Raw genomic sequence first — 16,597 nt, 5'->3', positions numbered from 1 at the left:
TATAAGGTTCTGTTTGTGCTGAAGAAATAGCAGAAATACAAGAAACACTTGAAACCTTCACCGCTGCCATCGTTAATGTGAAGGAAATGGGAATCCAATCACTTAAAAATCTTACCAAAGGAATTATGTCTGTCAGTGTTTCTAGGAGAGCAATGGAAGAAGTGGAATAATTTGACTGGCTTTTAAAGAGTGAGGAATGATGAGAGAACATCATGTTTGCAGGGAGAAAAGAACCCCTGAGATGTGTTGTGGAAGTGTTTGCAGTTGGCTTTTTGCAGTTGTCTTGCTGGAAGTTAGTGCCTTGTTTCTGGTTATTATGTTCTGGGACTTAGTTGGGCTGCTTAAAATGTACGTGTTGAATCCATCCTGCCTCGCAAAAGCAACTATGAGCTGAAAGACCTTGAGTCACCAAGCTCTTTGGTGGGAGGGGAATTCCATGGTTTACTTTCCGCTTCCCATTCCTTACAAATACATCTGCTGATGCTGAAATTGGAGAGCATGGATCTCATCTCCCTGCCCTCCACAGCATCTCTTGGGGAGGGAGTTACAGACCTCAGTCAGCAGCAGAGACCAATTCCTCGTGTCTCTTCTTTTTGCTTACCTAATTTGTATACTGGTACTTAATTTGAATAATTCCTTCCAGTATATTTTGGTCCAGTTTGCCCTAGGGTAGACCTAGGTGCAGAGAGCTCATGATAATGTTGCAGAGCCTGTTTCAGTCTCAGACCCCTTATCTGACTGGGTGATGCAAAGGAGGCCTGGGTTCGCGCACCCCTCCTGAATCAGCCACGAGAAGGATTTGAACCCAGTTGCCTTACACCATGATTTCAACTGCTGTCCTTGTTTGCTGATGGTAGTCTGCTCTCCTACCTTCTGGTGTGACCCGCAGGCCCTTGCTGATGAGGGCTGGCCGAGAGGAGCACTGGTGTCCTTCCTCCACCTCCACCCAGTGCCAAAGAGCTCTCAGCTACCTGGGCCTGGGTGCACGATCAGCAGCAGGAACAGTCATGGCTTCTGGGGAGGAGAACAGAAGCACCTGGGGAACTGTGCCCCTGTGGTGCAACAACTGCAGAGAGGATGCTCTGAGAACCTCAGTGGTGCAGAAATACTTGGCTCTGGCAGCCATGCTGCCATGCACAGAGTTCTCGGTGCATTGGTGTGGCTCGTGCACCGGCTGTAGTACGCTCAAACCTGGTCTTCCTCTCAAGCCATGTGACTCTTCCTCATCTTGGGCTTGGAGAAACAGTCAAGGGTGCTTGTCTGATTCGTGTTTTCAGCAGAGGGAGAAGCTGCTGTTCAGATATAGGCCTCGGGGCGGAGTGACATATGCTGGTGGGTAATATATTTATTCTGGTGGCATCAACTTTGCTTCAAGTTAAGCTGTTATGTTCAGATCCTTGCTGTAAGTTGAACTTACTTTGCTGTAAGTGTAAGATCATATCCAACCTTTTTGTAAAATGGAGCTTTGTCTGCTTAGAGCTGTAGACCTAAATTAAAATTACAGTTATAAATGTCAATTGCAGATGCAATTAGCAGCTTATGAAAAGGCTGGATATTTGTTACATGTAAATTTTAAAGCAGGTAAAGATGCAGTTTCCCCTTAAGGGAAAGAGCTCCTACAATACATACTCTTTCTTTTCTCAAGAAGAGGAGTTGTCTGGGGGAGAGGAGCTGGGATGGCTTTAAATGTTTTGTACTCCCTTTCAAAATAAGTTTATGTTTTCCTCATATACAATTTAATTAAGCCTTCAATTTGACCTTTGTATTGAGCAATAAAAGTCAACTGGGAAAGATGTGGGCAGAATGAGAACACAAAGCACGCCCCGCATCAGCCAGTGTGAGAACTGTTTCTGTAACCAGAACTAATGAGATCATCAGGACAAAAGCAACAGCCAAAGCATTTTCAATTATTACTAATATTTTTCTTCCTTGAGCCAGTTTATATTTTTCTTAATTACACAGCTTTGAGCTGTGGCGTGATATTTAGCAGATGCCTTCGGCACTTGGCGTGCTGATCACTTGCACACTCCAGACTGGCAGGGGTACCTAATCTTTGAAGTCTAGAGTGCACATTCATCTTCAGCTATAAAGGTCAGTCCTGCATTCCTCGCATCCCCCCAAACTCCCATTAAGTTTAATAGGAGTTTTGAGCACATGAGGCATGCAGTATCAGGATCACTCTCCGTCTTCTGGATATTACCAGTGAGGCATGTACAGAATTTCTAAACATAACTAATTAATTGCACCACACAGTGATGGCAGAAAGCTGTCACAGAGCTTTTTAGTTGTTTCTTTCATTACAAGAAAGTTACGATAAAAGTTCAACAGATTTACTGGGAACATCATGTTTCACAGATACTTCCATGCTGTGTCTGAGGATATCATGTCAGCTGTGCTGCAGTATGTATGAGGTATCTGGCAAGCGAAACAAGCTTAAGCATACAACCACAAACATGTGCCTGGGACTAGACTAAAAACAGATGTTTCCAGGAAATGTAAAAGATGTTTGACATGTTTTGAGCCTATACTTTCAGCTTGTCTGCATTTGAATAAGTCTTATATTAATACAAACAAAATGACGAAACCTTTTCTTGCCAGTGACTGACAGATTAATGGAACTATTGCTGAATCACACAAGGTTTGTTAGGTTAGATTATTTCTTCTCTAGAAAAAGATGGAGTGTTCTATTTTGACATATACCATTTTAGGGGCTGAGGCACTTATACAAGCAGGTTTACTTTTCAGCCCTCAGAACAAAGCATACATATTATTATGGCTCATGAAAATCGTGCAGGGTTTGCTATGGTAGCTGTATATCAAAAGCCAAGCAAATATAGTGATGGGTTTCTTACACTAGTACAGCTAAGATTTATTTTCATTTATTTATATTTTGGATTTCCATATATATAGACAACAGATCGTTTGTGAATGGGGAGGGAGTTGCCACTTAATCTAAGTGTGGCTTCCAGGCATCTGACACCTCAAATTGTCTTGCAGTTGTTCCTGACTCTTCTTTATTGTATTTTTTTTTTCATTCTAACCTTTGACTCTTTTTTATAACTGTAGCTCCTGAAAGTCCCAGGCAGTGTTATTTCTTGAGGAGGGTGGTGAAGGTTCTTCTTACCCTGGAGAATTTAAACTCAGAATGCACAAAGTGTTTGAGAAATAAAGTAATTCACTTGCTGTCCTACAGGGAGGAAGTGATCTGCCACAGATCCCACTTCTCTTCCAGTCTCCTTAAAAAGAGAAACAGAATGACTGCAGAGCTAAAACTAAACAGACTGATTGACCTGCATAATCTTCACTCGTGTTATGTAGCAGACAGTGGCAAATCCCACGTTTTGACAGTTGTATCATGAGTTCATCACACGCTGGGAGTTCTCACATTCCCATTTCCACAGTGTTCCAGTTTCCATGTCTGCTGCAGCTGTAACTGGAAATAATTAGTACTGATCTTAATGTCAGGATAATAGATTATTTGGAAATTGCTGTTACATTTTATGGTGACAGCATTGTTTTGCAATTTCAGAGTTCCTTCCTTTGAACACGTAGAAGTAATTTCAGCTTTTGCTACCAGAGGTGATAAAAAGCTAGTAATAACACTGTAGCATCTACTGTAATTTAAGCACCAGTTCCACCAAGTTGCACCTTGTTTTAATTTTCTCCCAGTCTTGTCTGCCAAAACCAAGCCTATGATCAAAGTGAAATCAAGCAGCAGAGCTACAAGGTTGGGAGTGAAGTAAGGACTGACCAGTTCACTTTCGACCTGTGTCTCATTGTAACCATCAGGAGACATTCAAACCAGGAATTAATTTGTCATCGTAGATGCTGACATTCCGTCTTTTCAAAGCAGAGTGTTTGCAGGAAAGTCTGGGAAGAAATGTATGGGGCTGGCTTGATGTAATTAGAATCATAGTCATAGAATCCTTAGAGTTGGAAGGAACCTCTGAAAGCCATCTAGCCCAAGTGCCCTGCACTGCACAGGGACACCACAGCTGGATCAGGTTGCCCAGGGTTTGATCAGCCTGGCCTTGAAAGTCTCCATGGATGGGGCACCCACCACAACACTATGTAACCTGTTCAGAGCCTCACCGCCTTCACTGTAAAAGACTTTTTTCTATATATCCACCCTAAACCTACCTCCCTGAGATTGAATCCTTTTCCCCTTGTCCTGTCACCACACAGCCTGCTAAAGAGTCTGTCCCCTTCTTTTAGAGAAGACTTCGTCACACTGACCATTTGCAATCACAGAGAGGACCGAGCTCCAGTCAAATCAAGAGAAGGCCAAAATCAGAGAAGTTTTTTCCTTTCTTTTTAAGCTGATGAGCTTATTTGTCCCTTGGCAGGACAATAGGAAGCCTCTACAGATGTTTAAGTAGGCTTTACTGATGCTGTTCATTAGCGAGCAATAGCGTGTGAGTGCACCAATCAATAGTTTGATAATTCCTACCAGTGCCAGGGCAGCCAACTGCAAAAGGTTTAGGCTAGAGAGGCGTAACTAACGTCTGGGCTGCCAATATTGCTGACCTCGTGTCAGCTAACTTAGTAATAACCTAAAAAAATAATACCCACATGATTTTTCCACTGTATCATGACTGGCTGAGATTAAGGTGTGCTGTAGTGTGTGACTCACCAAATGTGTTTGGATGGTGTACTCAGTCCTCACTGCAGGGGAGGTTTCCCACACCTAAATTGGATGGCAATGACAGGTTTGTCTCCCTTTTATCCTGGCTAGTCTCTTTGAGGAATGGCATTGATTCACAGAAGTATTTGTGAGAAGTTCAGTGCCAGCACATGCATTACTGGGTAGCAATCTGCAGTTGCACTGTTGAGGTGAAAATAATCCTAAATGCTCTAAACACTGAGGTCAAGTAATTTTAATTATGTGTTTTGTTAGTGTTGTCAAGCAGTGAATTTAACTACAGTTAATGCAGATGAAAGATCAGTTAAGGAATGGGACTCAGTCCCTTGGACTCACAGAGCTGCGCTCTGCACTCACAGTGGTCCTGGTGCCTAAGGGGACTTGGGGCCATCTTCGCTGACCACAGCAGACTTAGGCCCTGGCAGGGGTCCTGGGTGGCTGTTCATGGGGGCTGCTGGGCAGCCAGCTGCCAGCACTGAGTATCCCTTCTGGCAGGATTTGAGTGTTCATGCTTGAAGCCTGGATAAGGGAAAGCACAGGTGCTCTGTTGTGATTGCTGCGTAGTGTAGTACAGATCTTAAAACACACGTTATTAGAAGTATATGCTTCTATTAACATAAATTGTGAATATATCACATGAGAAAAGTAAGTGTAGAATGAAGTTCACATACCAAGGTCCATAGGCCATCTATATAAGGTTAGCTAGTCTTCAAAGATTTAAACTCCATTTCTGGAAAGAAACGGGGTGATGATGGTAAGAAATCTCCCAGCAATGGAGAGAGCTTTTACTTGGGAAGCACAAAGTTTCAAAATGCAGAAGGTAAACAGAACAGACTGAAGCTGGGGCTTCTGTTTTATGAAGTCATGATTTGTGGGGTTGATTCTTGGGTATTGAACCATCTGGGGTTCACTTTGTTGAGAATGGAGTTTCATTTCTGTGCTACTCTTCCCACTGACACTTTAATTACCATACTATCTTTTTGCCTTTTGAATGTCAGTAGAAGACTGAATGTAACCAGCCCTGACTCTGAGAAAAAGGTTTGAGAGAAAAACTCATTTAACTCTGAGTATCTCAGACAAAAGCCTGGAGTGAGTAAGCAGCTGGAACTCTTAACAAACTGGAAAAAGACATGAAATCTTTGCTGATATCTGTGACTTAAAAACTGAATATGGGATTGAAAAAGATGCTGAATTGGGTTAGGACTAGGGCTATTCTTATTTATTTATTTTTAAGCAGATTGCTAATTAGAGTCCTACGTCAGAATTGTCCATCGGAGAAGCACTCTGCTGTAAAGACAAAGAGAGAATTCAGAGTTAAGTCCCTTCCACGTAAAGGATAAAGGCAGAATTTTCTAATGTATTATTTAATGCTTGTTATGTAGTGCATTAAGCAATCACTGAGAGGAAAGCTTTTAAAAACCAACGGCTTCTCTGATAGCATTAAATCTTACCTTAGATTTTTTTGGTTAGGTCAATATTAAGAAAATAAATGAATTAATACATTTCAGTCTGCCCGATTTATAGAGGCCAATCAAGTTACAATGCTGGACATGGCCAAGTGAAAGAGGGGAATAGATTTACCTGAGTGAGGTCTTAATTTAATCAGCTGGCCCCAGAGAGCTGAAGTCAGCAGACTGAGATGATATAAGAGGCAGCAGAGAAGCAGCGCGTTTCCCACAGTCAGAAAGGAGAATGACAGTGATGGAAAGGAGTCTAGGCAGTGTCAGAGCACACCTACTCCCATGATTTATCCTTAATTTACTTTAATGACAGTCTGAAGGTTGTCCTTTTTTTTTTAAAGTGTCCTCAGAATACTGGTATTTCCTAAATATTTACAGCGTGCTTTTTCTCCTCCCCCCTTCTGTTAGCTCCATTGCAAGCTGGAATTGAGGAACATTTTGCCATAGCAATTTGGAACAGAATGGCAAACTGCCTTTTTCCCACTGCATTCCTTGCCAGCTGTGTCCCTTCTCTGCAGTAAGCCTTGAATCAGGCGTAGAAATCACAGGATCCTCTGGGTCACTGTTGATCCAGGTTTCAGCTGGGCAAAGGATGATTCATAGCATCTGGTGTGGTGCCACGTTGTGGCTTTAGGAGAAAAACAATGTGGGTAACAGCAATCTTAGTTGTTGCTGAGCAGTGCTGCACAGAGCTGAGGGCATTTCAGTTTTCAGCTTCGTGTGCTGCCCTGCCAGTGAGGAGCTGTGAGGGGACAGAGCTGGGACAGCTGCCCTCAGGGATATTCCATGCTGTATGGTGGCACGTGGAAAAACTATGAAACTGGGGTGAGTTGACTGAGAGGGCTGCCTCTGATTAGGGACTGGCTGGGCATTGGTCAGCAAATGGTGACCAAGAGTGAGAAGCTTGAGCACTTTCTTTATAAATAAATATATTTATATTTCCATGTATATATGGAACACTGGGGAAGGGGAAGCAGTGAGCAAAAGGCTGTGTGGTGTTCAGCTGCTTGACATTATGATAAAATGGAAGAATTCGTTGCATTTCTTTTACTGTTTATACTGGCAAGAACAATGTGTGCTTTCCTAATACAATAGCTCATTTTTATTATTAAGTGGGTTTATTGATGGTTGGTCAGAACTACTGATATGCAGACAATGATCTCAGATTGCATTTACATGTCTGGAATACTTTCTGCCTTTCTAGTTTCTATCAAGAACTTGCTTCTCTGATTCAGAGGGGGGTTCTATTTGTTTGTTTTTTAATTATGAGATCGGGCTGTTGTTGAATTTGCATGACAAAATTACACTTTTTGCTTTATGTGTGTATGTGCATTGCATTCATTAGTATCACAAAAAAATAAATATAAATAAAAATTATAGCTTGGACCTGAACAATTATTGTTAATTTATCAGTTCTTGCAGGTAAGTATTCGGTTATATGCCAGACACTTAGGTTATGCTTTTGCAGATCATGTCATCATTAGAGGAAGTGCTGATTTTTTGCACAATGCCAGAGAAGGACTCAATGGCAGTAAGATCGCAGTGATGCTTGCAAAGATAACTGGAGACTTTTATCAATTGTTTTCTCATTTGAAAAGTCTGTGTTTTTGCAAGAACAGACTACTGATACTAGTTTCTTGCATATCTAATCCTTTACATACAAGGTGTCCCAAACTGCCCCAAAATGCATGTGGAGGGATGGAAAATAAATAAATAAATAAAACACATGCAAGTGTTCCATATCTTAGTGGTGAAACAAAAAAACAAACAAACAAAAAAAACCAAACTTGTATTTACTAGGGAAAATGACGGAACAAAACTCAAAGCGTTTTCTCTTGGTGGCCACTTTATTTGTCCACGCTGATGAACAGGCCATATCAGACACCTATGTAGTTCTTTGTGTTAGTAGCCTTTCTTGCCAGTTCGTTCTACCATACCGAAAGTCCTGTGTTGCTTTAAAGTAAAGGCAATGCAAAAAGCAGCTAGGAACCTGGCTTATGAATTAAGTCAACATGTTCTCCAACTCTCCTCCTGTGGTAGCTTAACAACTTGACAGGTATTTCACTGGGACATGTTACAAAACTGGTCAACCCTAGCATAAACCAGTTCCTATCCCAGGTGAAAATGAAGGTATTTTTAAAGGGATTAAACTGTGGCCAGGTTTATGCTTTGTCTACCAGTAGGCTGGACTGGAATTCCTGAGCAAAATAGTGGGTGCCTAGCAAAGTGATGTGGCCACTGGGTTCAACTAAAACGTTAATATAGGCATCCTGTCACTCTGTACATAGTTTGGTTATTCAGGCTAGAGTACGTATCCCATTCCATGTTCCAGATGTGTGATTAATCCTACATTTACTTTCATGTTTTCAGATATACTCAAGGACAAGAAAACCCATCCAGAAAACAGAAATGAACCAAAACCAACTGTGAAAAAGATTGTCACCACAACCACCACAAGCACTGTCAAGTCATCCTCTAAACACAGCGTAACTGGAAATGGGAGCAGTGCAGCCCTGAGTTCCTCACTTGTTGTTTTGACAGCACTAGCAGTTCTGTGGCCTTGCCCCCCATAACTGCACACGATTGCAGCCACTGCACAAGCCTTTCTGTTCACTGTCACCTACACCTGCAGCCTTACCCAGAGAAAACAAAGCTAAATAGCTATCTGTTTTACTTGATATATTACAATGAATATTAAACAATGTGCTGGAGTTGGCAGATAGGAAGTGTCCTCACCTAGAGTGAAGATAGCTTCTGACAAAGCCCAGCCAGGATGCAGAGAAAATGATGACAGAAGTTCAAGTAGCTTTAGTTATGGGATAGAAATAATTGAGAACATGAGAACTGTGTACGTGTGTTACTGTTCTTCTCAGTTATGTTCACTGGAATCACATTGGCTGTTGTGTTGAAGTTTTTTTCTGATAAATTAAAGGAATGGTCAGTCTTCAAATCTAAGCCCATACATGCATTGTTTCTCCAGTGAGCGGCTAATAATCTACATCTGCAGTTGTAAAACATGCTGAAGTGAAGTACTTTGACCAACGGGATGAAATTCCTCACTGGTCGAGAAGATCAAAGCATGTCTGAAATTTCTTTTCACTGCTATTCTTTAGATTGTAGGAAGCCACACAAAAGCACATGGCATGTTTAATACATCAGCATAGCTGCCTTAACAATTGCAAAAATTAGGAACACTTTGTTTACTGAGAGCAACATCGAGAGTGAGTTTCCCTGCCCCGCGAAATGGAATCACCAAATGCTCAAACATATGCTGAAGGCCTATGGGATGCACGTCCAGCAACAGGAAATACAAGCATAATAGCATCTTCTTCAGTTGAATGCCGTTTTGTACAGTGGGGGGGAGGGTGGAGAGGGGAGATCATTCAGTTAAAATTCAGTTTGTCGGCATGTTGTTAAAGAGAAAATAACTTAAATTTTCCATAAAAGACTGAGAGGTGTAAGTTAATGGGAGCTCCTGTTATACACAACCAAGATTTTGGGCATTGTGAATCTATGAAATCAACTGTTTCATAAACTCTGTATTATTTAATTACATTTAATGTTTAAAGTTTTCTATCACTATAGGTGTAAATGTAAAATAGTCAAATCTGGAATATTCTCTATTGCATCTCAATTTCTATCCTAGAAAATGACAAAATGTGCATTATATTTCAAGGCTTCTTTTTTTTTTAATCCTTCATATCTTGATATATTGTAACTTTTCAAATGGAAAGTACTAAACTTCTAATGGGTTGAGCATCAATGTGTGTTTTCCAACAGCTATGTTTACAGTACCATTGAATATATATAAACACAACTGTATGAATTCAGTGATTAATGATAAGTGAAACGTTAGAATTGTTATACTTGCTGCATTTCATAACTGTTACAACAACTTAATGGCCATTTTCATGTTGTAGACTGTTACTGTGTACAGTTTTATAAGATTGAACATAAAACATTTATCTTTTTTTTTTTTGTAGAGCATCTCTTTTGATACTTAGAGTTACACAGCCACTGACATCATTCAGAAGAAGAACCCAATGACTTACTAATCAGCTTCAGGCATGTCATTGAAAGTCTTGATAGTGAAGGACATCTTGATTCAAAGAAGCTGCTATGTGTCAGTATTACTGAGTGCCATTGTATGTAAAGTGGCGACAATGCATGACAACACAACACACAACCAGACAAAGACCCACTGTGCTTGCCATGTTGTCAGATAGCATTAGTGAACATGTCTAATTATATTTGCAGAGGTGGGGCCTTCGTTGTTGCTTTTTTTTTTTAATTGTGCTGTAAGTTTTCATTGGCAGATGTAGAAGTGTAATCAGAACCACCAACACACCCAGGTGTGAAGGAGTTGGCTCTAATGTGAAAAAAAAGATTTCTAAAAGTGTTCAATTTTAACATTGAAACAAGGAGATGAAATAGAATGTATGTATGTAGAAGGTATGTGCTAACATGAAATATTTTCTACTTTGTGTTCCGATTTTTCACTATGCTAAGGTTATTAATATCACTCAGTAGGGCTTTTCCAAATCTTATCAGCGTAAATCAGGTTTCCCAAAGGTACAAAAATGTCTGTCCACTGCTTTCCGAAGTTTGGGAGCTGCACCAGTCTATTGAACCATCATTACAAATGCCACGTTTTGCATTCGTTGTCACTGCCCATGGGAAGAGTGCACTTCTACCTGAGGAGATGTACTGTGAAAGGACACCATTGCTCCTTGCAGCCTTAACAGATCGGTTGTGACTGGTGCTGTTAAACAGCCTGGTCTGCGCACACAGAAATGTGCTTTTAGTGCTCACATCCATCACCAGCTCCTCAGGTGATACTGATCACCGTGGCTTCACTGAAGCAATATAACATTTTTCATGCTTATGAACATAGTACGTTCTCACAATTGAGATCCTGAGTCATCACTCAGACACACATGTTGGCATTTGCACCCTTAAGTCTCCGTCAGTATTCCTGTGGATAGGGATGGGGTTTCAAGGTTAGGCTCAAACACTGCCACACTCCAGCAAGGCGGCTTGGCCTTTTCATTTCTCACTTGGATAGTGGGAACTTGAATACCTGGAATGTGCATGTCCTTTTGAGATCTTTGTGCTTTTAGGGAGGCCAGTGATCCAGATAGCCTCGTACTGAGCTGTAGCAGAGCAAGTTGTATGTGTGGAATAACTCACCCAGAGGACTTTTTGTTCTTGAGAAATCTCACGACCTTGCTAAACAAAAACCTCTGAAAAACTAAGTGTTTGAATTTTGGGTTTGGTTAGCTAGTTTTTGACTGAGGTAGCACTGATTCTGTGATTATATGATTCTGTAAGCTCCTGTGTTCTAGTGACGAAACCAGAACAAGTTCAAGTGGCAGGGTAAGGCAGGTCCATTGATTCATTTTGTTAATAGGCACAGGACAGGGGAAGAGACTGCAGAGGATTCAGCTGCTACCAATGCATTTCACAATGATGTACTTTTACTCTGTAAGAAGAGTACTGGTCATGAAATACGTTCGTAATGTGCATCAGAAGTGGTGCAGCTTTTAAGAGCAATGCAGAATATTTTTACTGATACCTTATGATTTTTTTTCCTGAGGATCAGTTGCATTTACATATGAAAAAGTATTTTCCATCAAACGGAAAAACTATACTAGTAAAAGCAAGACAAAATGGCTTCATCAGACAAGAAGTGTTCCTTTTTGGATGAACATATGAAATAAATCTTATTTTGATATCAGGGACACATGTAGTTCTCAGTAATTGAAAAGGTCTAAATTGGAAATACTTTTGAACTTGTCTGTGTAACCTTAATGTAAAATAACACAGCAGTCTGAGACCATTGCTGTAGCTTTACCTCACAGTTATGAGTTGTTATGCAGCCTCTGCTTTCTGGATGTTTATTGTGTAGCTACAACCTTCTTGTACTTTGCCAGTGTTGGGAAGTCTGCTTGCTGCTGCTGTCATGCACTTGAGTAGAATCAACCTACATTTTCCTCTTGATAGTGATGTATCTTCTTAGCAAATAAGTGGAATTGCTGTGGACGTGCAGTCACCTCTCAGTGTTTGACTGCTATTTAGGCAGTTCCATCAGGTGCACGTGAAAGGTTTGGAAAGTTCCTGTGTCGCTGTTCTCCTTCATGGCTATGGATGCATCAGGGAGAAAAGCCAACACAGATGGACAAAAGTGTGTATGGCTGCAATGTGCCAGTGCATGACAACGTCCAGCTGTCTTTTCTGAGGCTCTGCGCCAAGCGTTTCCCTCTAGTTTTCAAGCAGCTTTTTACACCTCTCTGAGTTAGACCATGGAGACTGGCCAGGCAGAGAGCAGCTGGAGAATCTACAGACTACATTTTAAGGCAACTTTGCTGACACCTCCTATGAATTGCACTTGCTTTGCAGTTTGCTTGCACTCTGTAAATTGGCAGCTCATTTTCAACCTTGCATTTTTTCTGGTTTGCCTGTTGCAAATGCTATGCCCTGTCCTGGAGCAGATCAGATACTTGGTCATTGTGTAAAGAACTGTGATTCTGTTCTTTCACTCCATAATGAACCTTCTGAGGTACAGATGTCTGTCAGAGCCTGGTAGAGCAATATAGATAATAATGTGCAGCTGCATTTACTTCAGAGGCTTTGTTTATGGGTATCTGGCTATGAGATTCATATCTCTTTCATCTCTTAAGTCACATGCCTATTCAATATATTCCTATTTCCTTTTGTTACCAGGACTGCACCATGTATGATTATGTTTCAGTTTGAATCTCTAAGGCTATGTGTCTTAATATTGTCCTGCTGGGTGCTGTGTGCAGTCTAGTTTTTAATGTTAGATGAGCCTTTTTGCCGAAATTTATTGAGCCATTCTCGTTCAGTACTGCACACGATTAGTTTAAAACAAGACCTGTTCAAGTGAAAGAAGCTGAAGCACATTGAAGTGAGATACTGAGTAGGAAACGAGTTTGGAAAGTCCTTGTGTTGCTGAATGGGCCTGTTCACATTAAACAGATTATAGTGTTTAGCTAAAATTAGAGTCAAGATTTCATAACTGATGCGTTCAAGAGGATTTCAGCCCAGTTTTTAAGCAAGAATTAATTGATACATACGCTTTTGTCATCTCTCTCTACAGGGGTAAAGACAGGTCTGTACATATAGGGAACATTCCCTAAAATGTATCTTGCACATTGACTAGCATCATATCAGAAGTGCTTATATCACAAGTAGCCAAGAGCATTTGTGTCATACATCATCGTTTTTTGCTTTTCACTGATCACAGTGGTTCTTTCAGTGACAGAGGACACACGTTAATGAAAAGTGAGATGTAACAGTCAGTGTTACTAGAACAATTTTCTAAGTCCCTTTCCCTGTCTGTTTTGAGCCCCATTCCTTTGCACTCCATGCAGTGCAGTACGAAGCTTGGATGCAAGAAACTGCTGCGCTCAGTTCAGGAAAATGAAACTATTGCTGCATGGTGAAATTCTGCTTTTAGAAGAATGTATTCAATCTGCTGGTGCAGTTACTGAAGCACTTGTGCAGTAAATGGCCGCAGTTGGTACAGCTCTCCAAAGAGGCTGTTGGACACACAATGAAGCTGATTTTTGCCTCACTCCCACGCAGTTGAGATCTGTCTTGGTCCTTTAATAGGCTGATTCAGACATTCTAATTATTATCGACACTATAGTGATTTCCCCTGCAAAAATGTAATGCTTTTCTTAGAGAAGGACACACGAGAGAAGCCACTGATGCTTTCATGAGGTGCATAAAGAACTTTGTTAAACCACTGAGGATTTTTTGTAGTGGTTTTTTTTTTCTTTTCTGTGCAAAACGCATTAATGCTGCCTTGCAAAAATATGCTGTTTGCCCTAAATCATTTCAATTAATCTTTAGTAAATTACCCACTACTTTGTAATTATAATATTTGCAGCTAATTTAGTGCCATTCTAGAAAATCATTTGTTGTATAATATAAGCAATTAACATTTATTCATTTTTTTCTGTTTCAGAGAGATACATAAATTATCCTCAGTGGCCTTTCTGTACACCTAATTAGCACCTGTTTGAATTATTCTACAGGATATAGACATTTCATTTGGAAAATGAATGCATTGCTAGTTTCACGAACTACTTGCAAATATGCAGTTATAAAAACTCATGAATAGAAAGCCATATTTTCATGTGTCTCGTGTCTCTTCTGTGTGTAAGGTAGGCTAGGCTCCCAGGCTATTACATGTAGAATAGGTGCTGACATTTAAAATGCATTTAAAATGTAAGTAGTCAGATGCCTCTTTCCTATCATTCAGTACACTATCACAGATTTATGTTGTGTTCTGGAAGGAAAAGGAAAGCAAGGGGACGTTGAGAAAGTAGCGTCTGGTGTCACTGCTGGATTTCTGTATATGGTTATGCAGCTAAAGAGCTGTGTTCATTAGAGAGTGTCCAAAGCATCGCTATGCTGGAGTGTCAAAGATACTGTGTTAGAGTGGTGGAAATTAAAGCGGACTGCTTCAGTATTCTAAGAAGGGTTCAAGATAAAGATTCATTTTATGTTTAAGTTCATAGTGTATTGAGTAAGGTCATTTGATCTTTTTAAAACTGAGATCTGAGACTAATATTCCATCAAAAATGTCAATATGAAATACTGGTCATGTATGAAATTAGAAAATTAGGAAACTGAAAAGCTTTGAGATTTCTCCGTGGATATGAAATGTTGCAGTGGACCCTCAGCACCCATAAATCAGCACGGTGCCTTTCATTTCAGTTTAGCTGTGAAAATAGAAGTTAGTATCTATCCCCAGAATGAGAATTCTTTCCTATCTTTCAAATGGGTAGAAAATCAAGAGTAACTGCAGAGGTTATGAAATTTGCATAGCAGTTTCACACTCTCTGTTCCACTGATCAGATTGTGTCACCATGTCTCAAATGAAAGTCTGCTAACACATGGGATGCCATGAGTCTTGTGGTGTTTTCCATTTCTAGGGATATGGCCAGGGCCTTTTCAAGAGAAGCAGCAACGATCTGGGGCTGCAAGGAGATGTTCATACTGTCACTTTTAGGGAAGTCTCTCCTGGAGTTTTGTTGATATTTTATTTTATGCAAAACATCCATAATTGGATGGAAACCAAAACAGGATGTATGGTTCCACAGTGACACACATTCATCTGTTTGGAGTTGTTCTCTGTGTGAACTGTCTGATTGCTGTGAAAGAGCTATTTTGGCTATTTTTGTTTGAGGCCAGGCACAGGCAAAAGCTTTTTACAAGTCAAAACAGTGAGGGAAATAGGAAGATATTTAGTGTCAATGTCATTAAAAATGAGAAAATGAATTTAAGTGGAATATTTGAGTTTCCAGGTCAGGGATGAACAATGCAGTTAAAAACCATTTCCAGAACAACAGTGTAGTTGCATACAGGAGGAGGGAATTGTAGCAGCATTCAGACATAAAATCTTTATTATACAGGGTAGTATTGGAATAAAAATGGGATCCAGTACACAAAACCTTGCATTGTACCACTACTTACTTTATGTTCAGCATCAGAACTAATAGAACATGAATGCTTACAGTACACTAGGGTAGGAAATACTGTAAAATACATGCTTTACCTTTTAGATACTTAAAGAATTAGTTTGTGGTCTCATAGTCTTGCTTAGTTCATTTTATTTTACAGGAATTAATGCTCTGCTTACATTTGTATTTTACATTAGTTGCATCCTGGCTATTTTAAATAAATTGGTTTTGTCCCATGCTGTGTTCAAGCTATAATAATTGTTTCTATTTCCAAAGCACATTTGATTTGCAGTATATCTGCTTATATTTGATCAACTACATTTGTCAATTTTCTTTAGTCTACTTTCAGCACTGAATGCGATACAGGGAATTTTAAAAAGGAGCCTGAAATCAGTATCTTAAAAAACAGAAAAACGTCATTACTTTGAAAACTTAAATGATGTGTTTTGTAAAGGACAGTGAGCTATGAATTGAAATAAAAATAAATAATCCACAACAGGAAATTGCTGCCTTCTGATAGAATTTTTGTATTTCTTTCTGCGCATCTTTGAGCATCTTTGGAAAGTACAAAGATGACAAAATCTTAAATAAGATTTTCATCAGTTTGTGCCACATTCTATATAGAAGATTTAGACCTTGATTACTGCTAGATAACATTTAATATTGTAGTCATAGTCTGGCAAAGAAAGCTTTGTTTCTTCAGCAGTGTAACTGCTTCCTTGCTTTTCCTTCTTGCATAAATACACTGAGATGTAAGGGTGCTGCTCTCTTGAGCTCTTTTTATTGAAGATAAAATAAAAAGACTTATATTGAGCTCTTAATATTATTGAAGAGGCACAGTACTCACAGCAGTATCCAGTATTCCTCCACACTGTTAACAGGTAGGACTTTTTTCATCAAAACCCATTCTGACATAAACAATCAGATCTAAGCTCTCCATTGACCAAGGCCTTGCAGTAACTGCATGCCATATTAAAAGCCTGGCCCTTGGTTTTGATTAG

The 16,597-nt window shown here is 40.0% G+C and overlaps 1 protein-coding gene across 1 annotated transcript in view; it reads left to right on the top strand.

Annotated features, from left to right (window-relative positions):
- The window catches only part of LOC122187645 (glypican-5-like), a 370,735-nt gene extending 354,648 nt beyond the window's left edge, over positions 1 to 16,087 (top strand). Inside the window, exon 9 of the mRNA XM_042885359.1 lies at positions 8,473 to 16,087. Within this exon, the coding sequence (XP_042741293.1) occupies positions 8,473 to 8,675 (203 nt within the window). The 3' untranslated portion in view covers positions 8,676 to 16,087. The remainder of the gene's footprint in view (positions 1 to 8,472) is intronic.
- Positions 16,088 to 16,597: the final 510 nt, after the last annotated feature.

This window comes from Lagopus leucura, unplaced genomic scaffold (genome assembly GCF_019238085.1).
Source record: "Lagopus leucura isolate 7727_CA_CO unplaced genomic scaffold, USGS_WTPT01 Super-Scaffold_100049, whole genome shotgun sequence".
NCBI classification, from domain to species: domain Eukaryota; kingdom Metazoa; phylum Chordata; class Aves; order Galliformes; family Phasianidae; genus Lagopus; species Lagopus leucura.
Note: the sequence above shows the minus strand (reverse complement) of the source record. Positions and strands in the feature narration are given on the sequence as shown.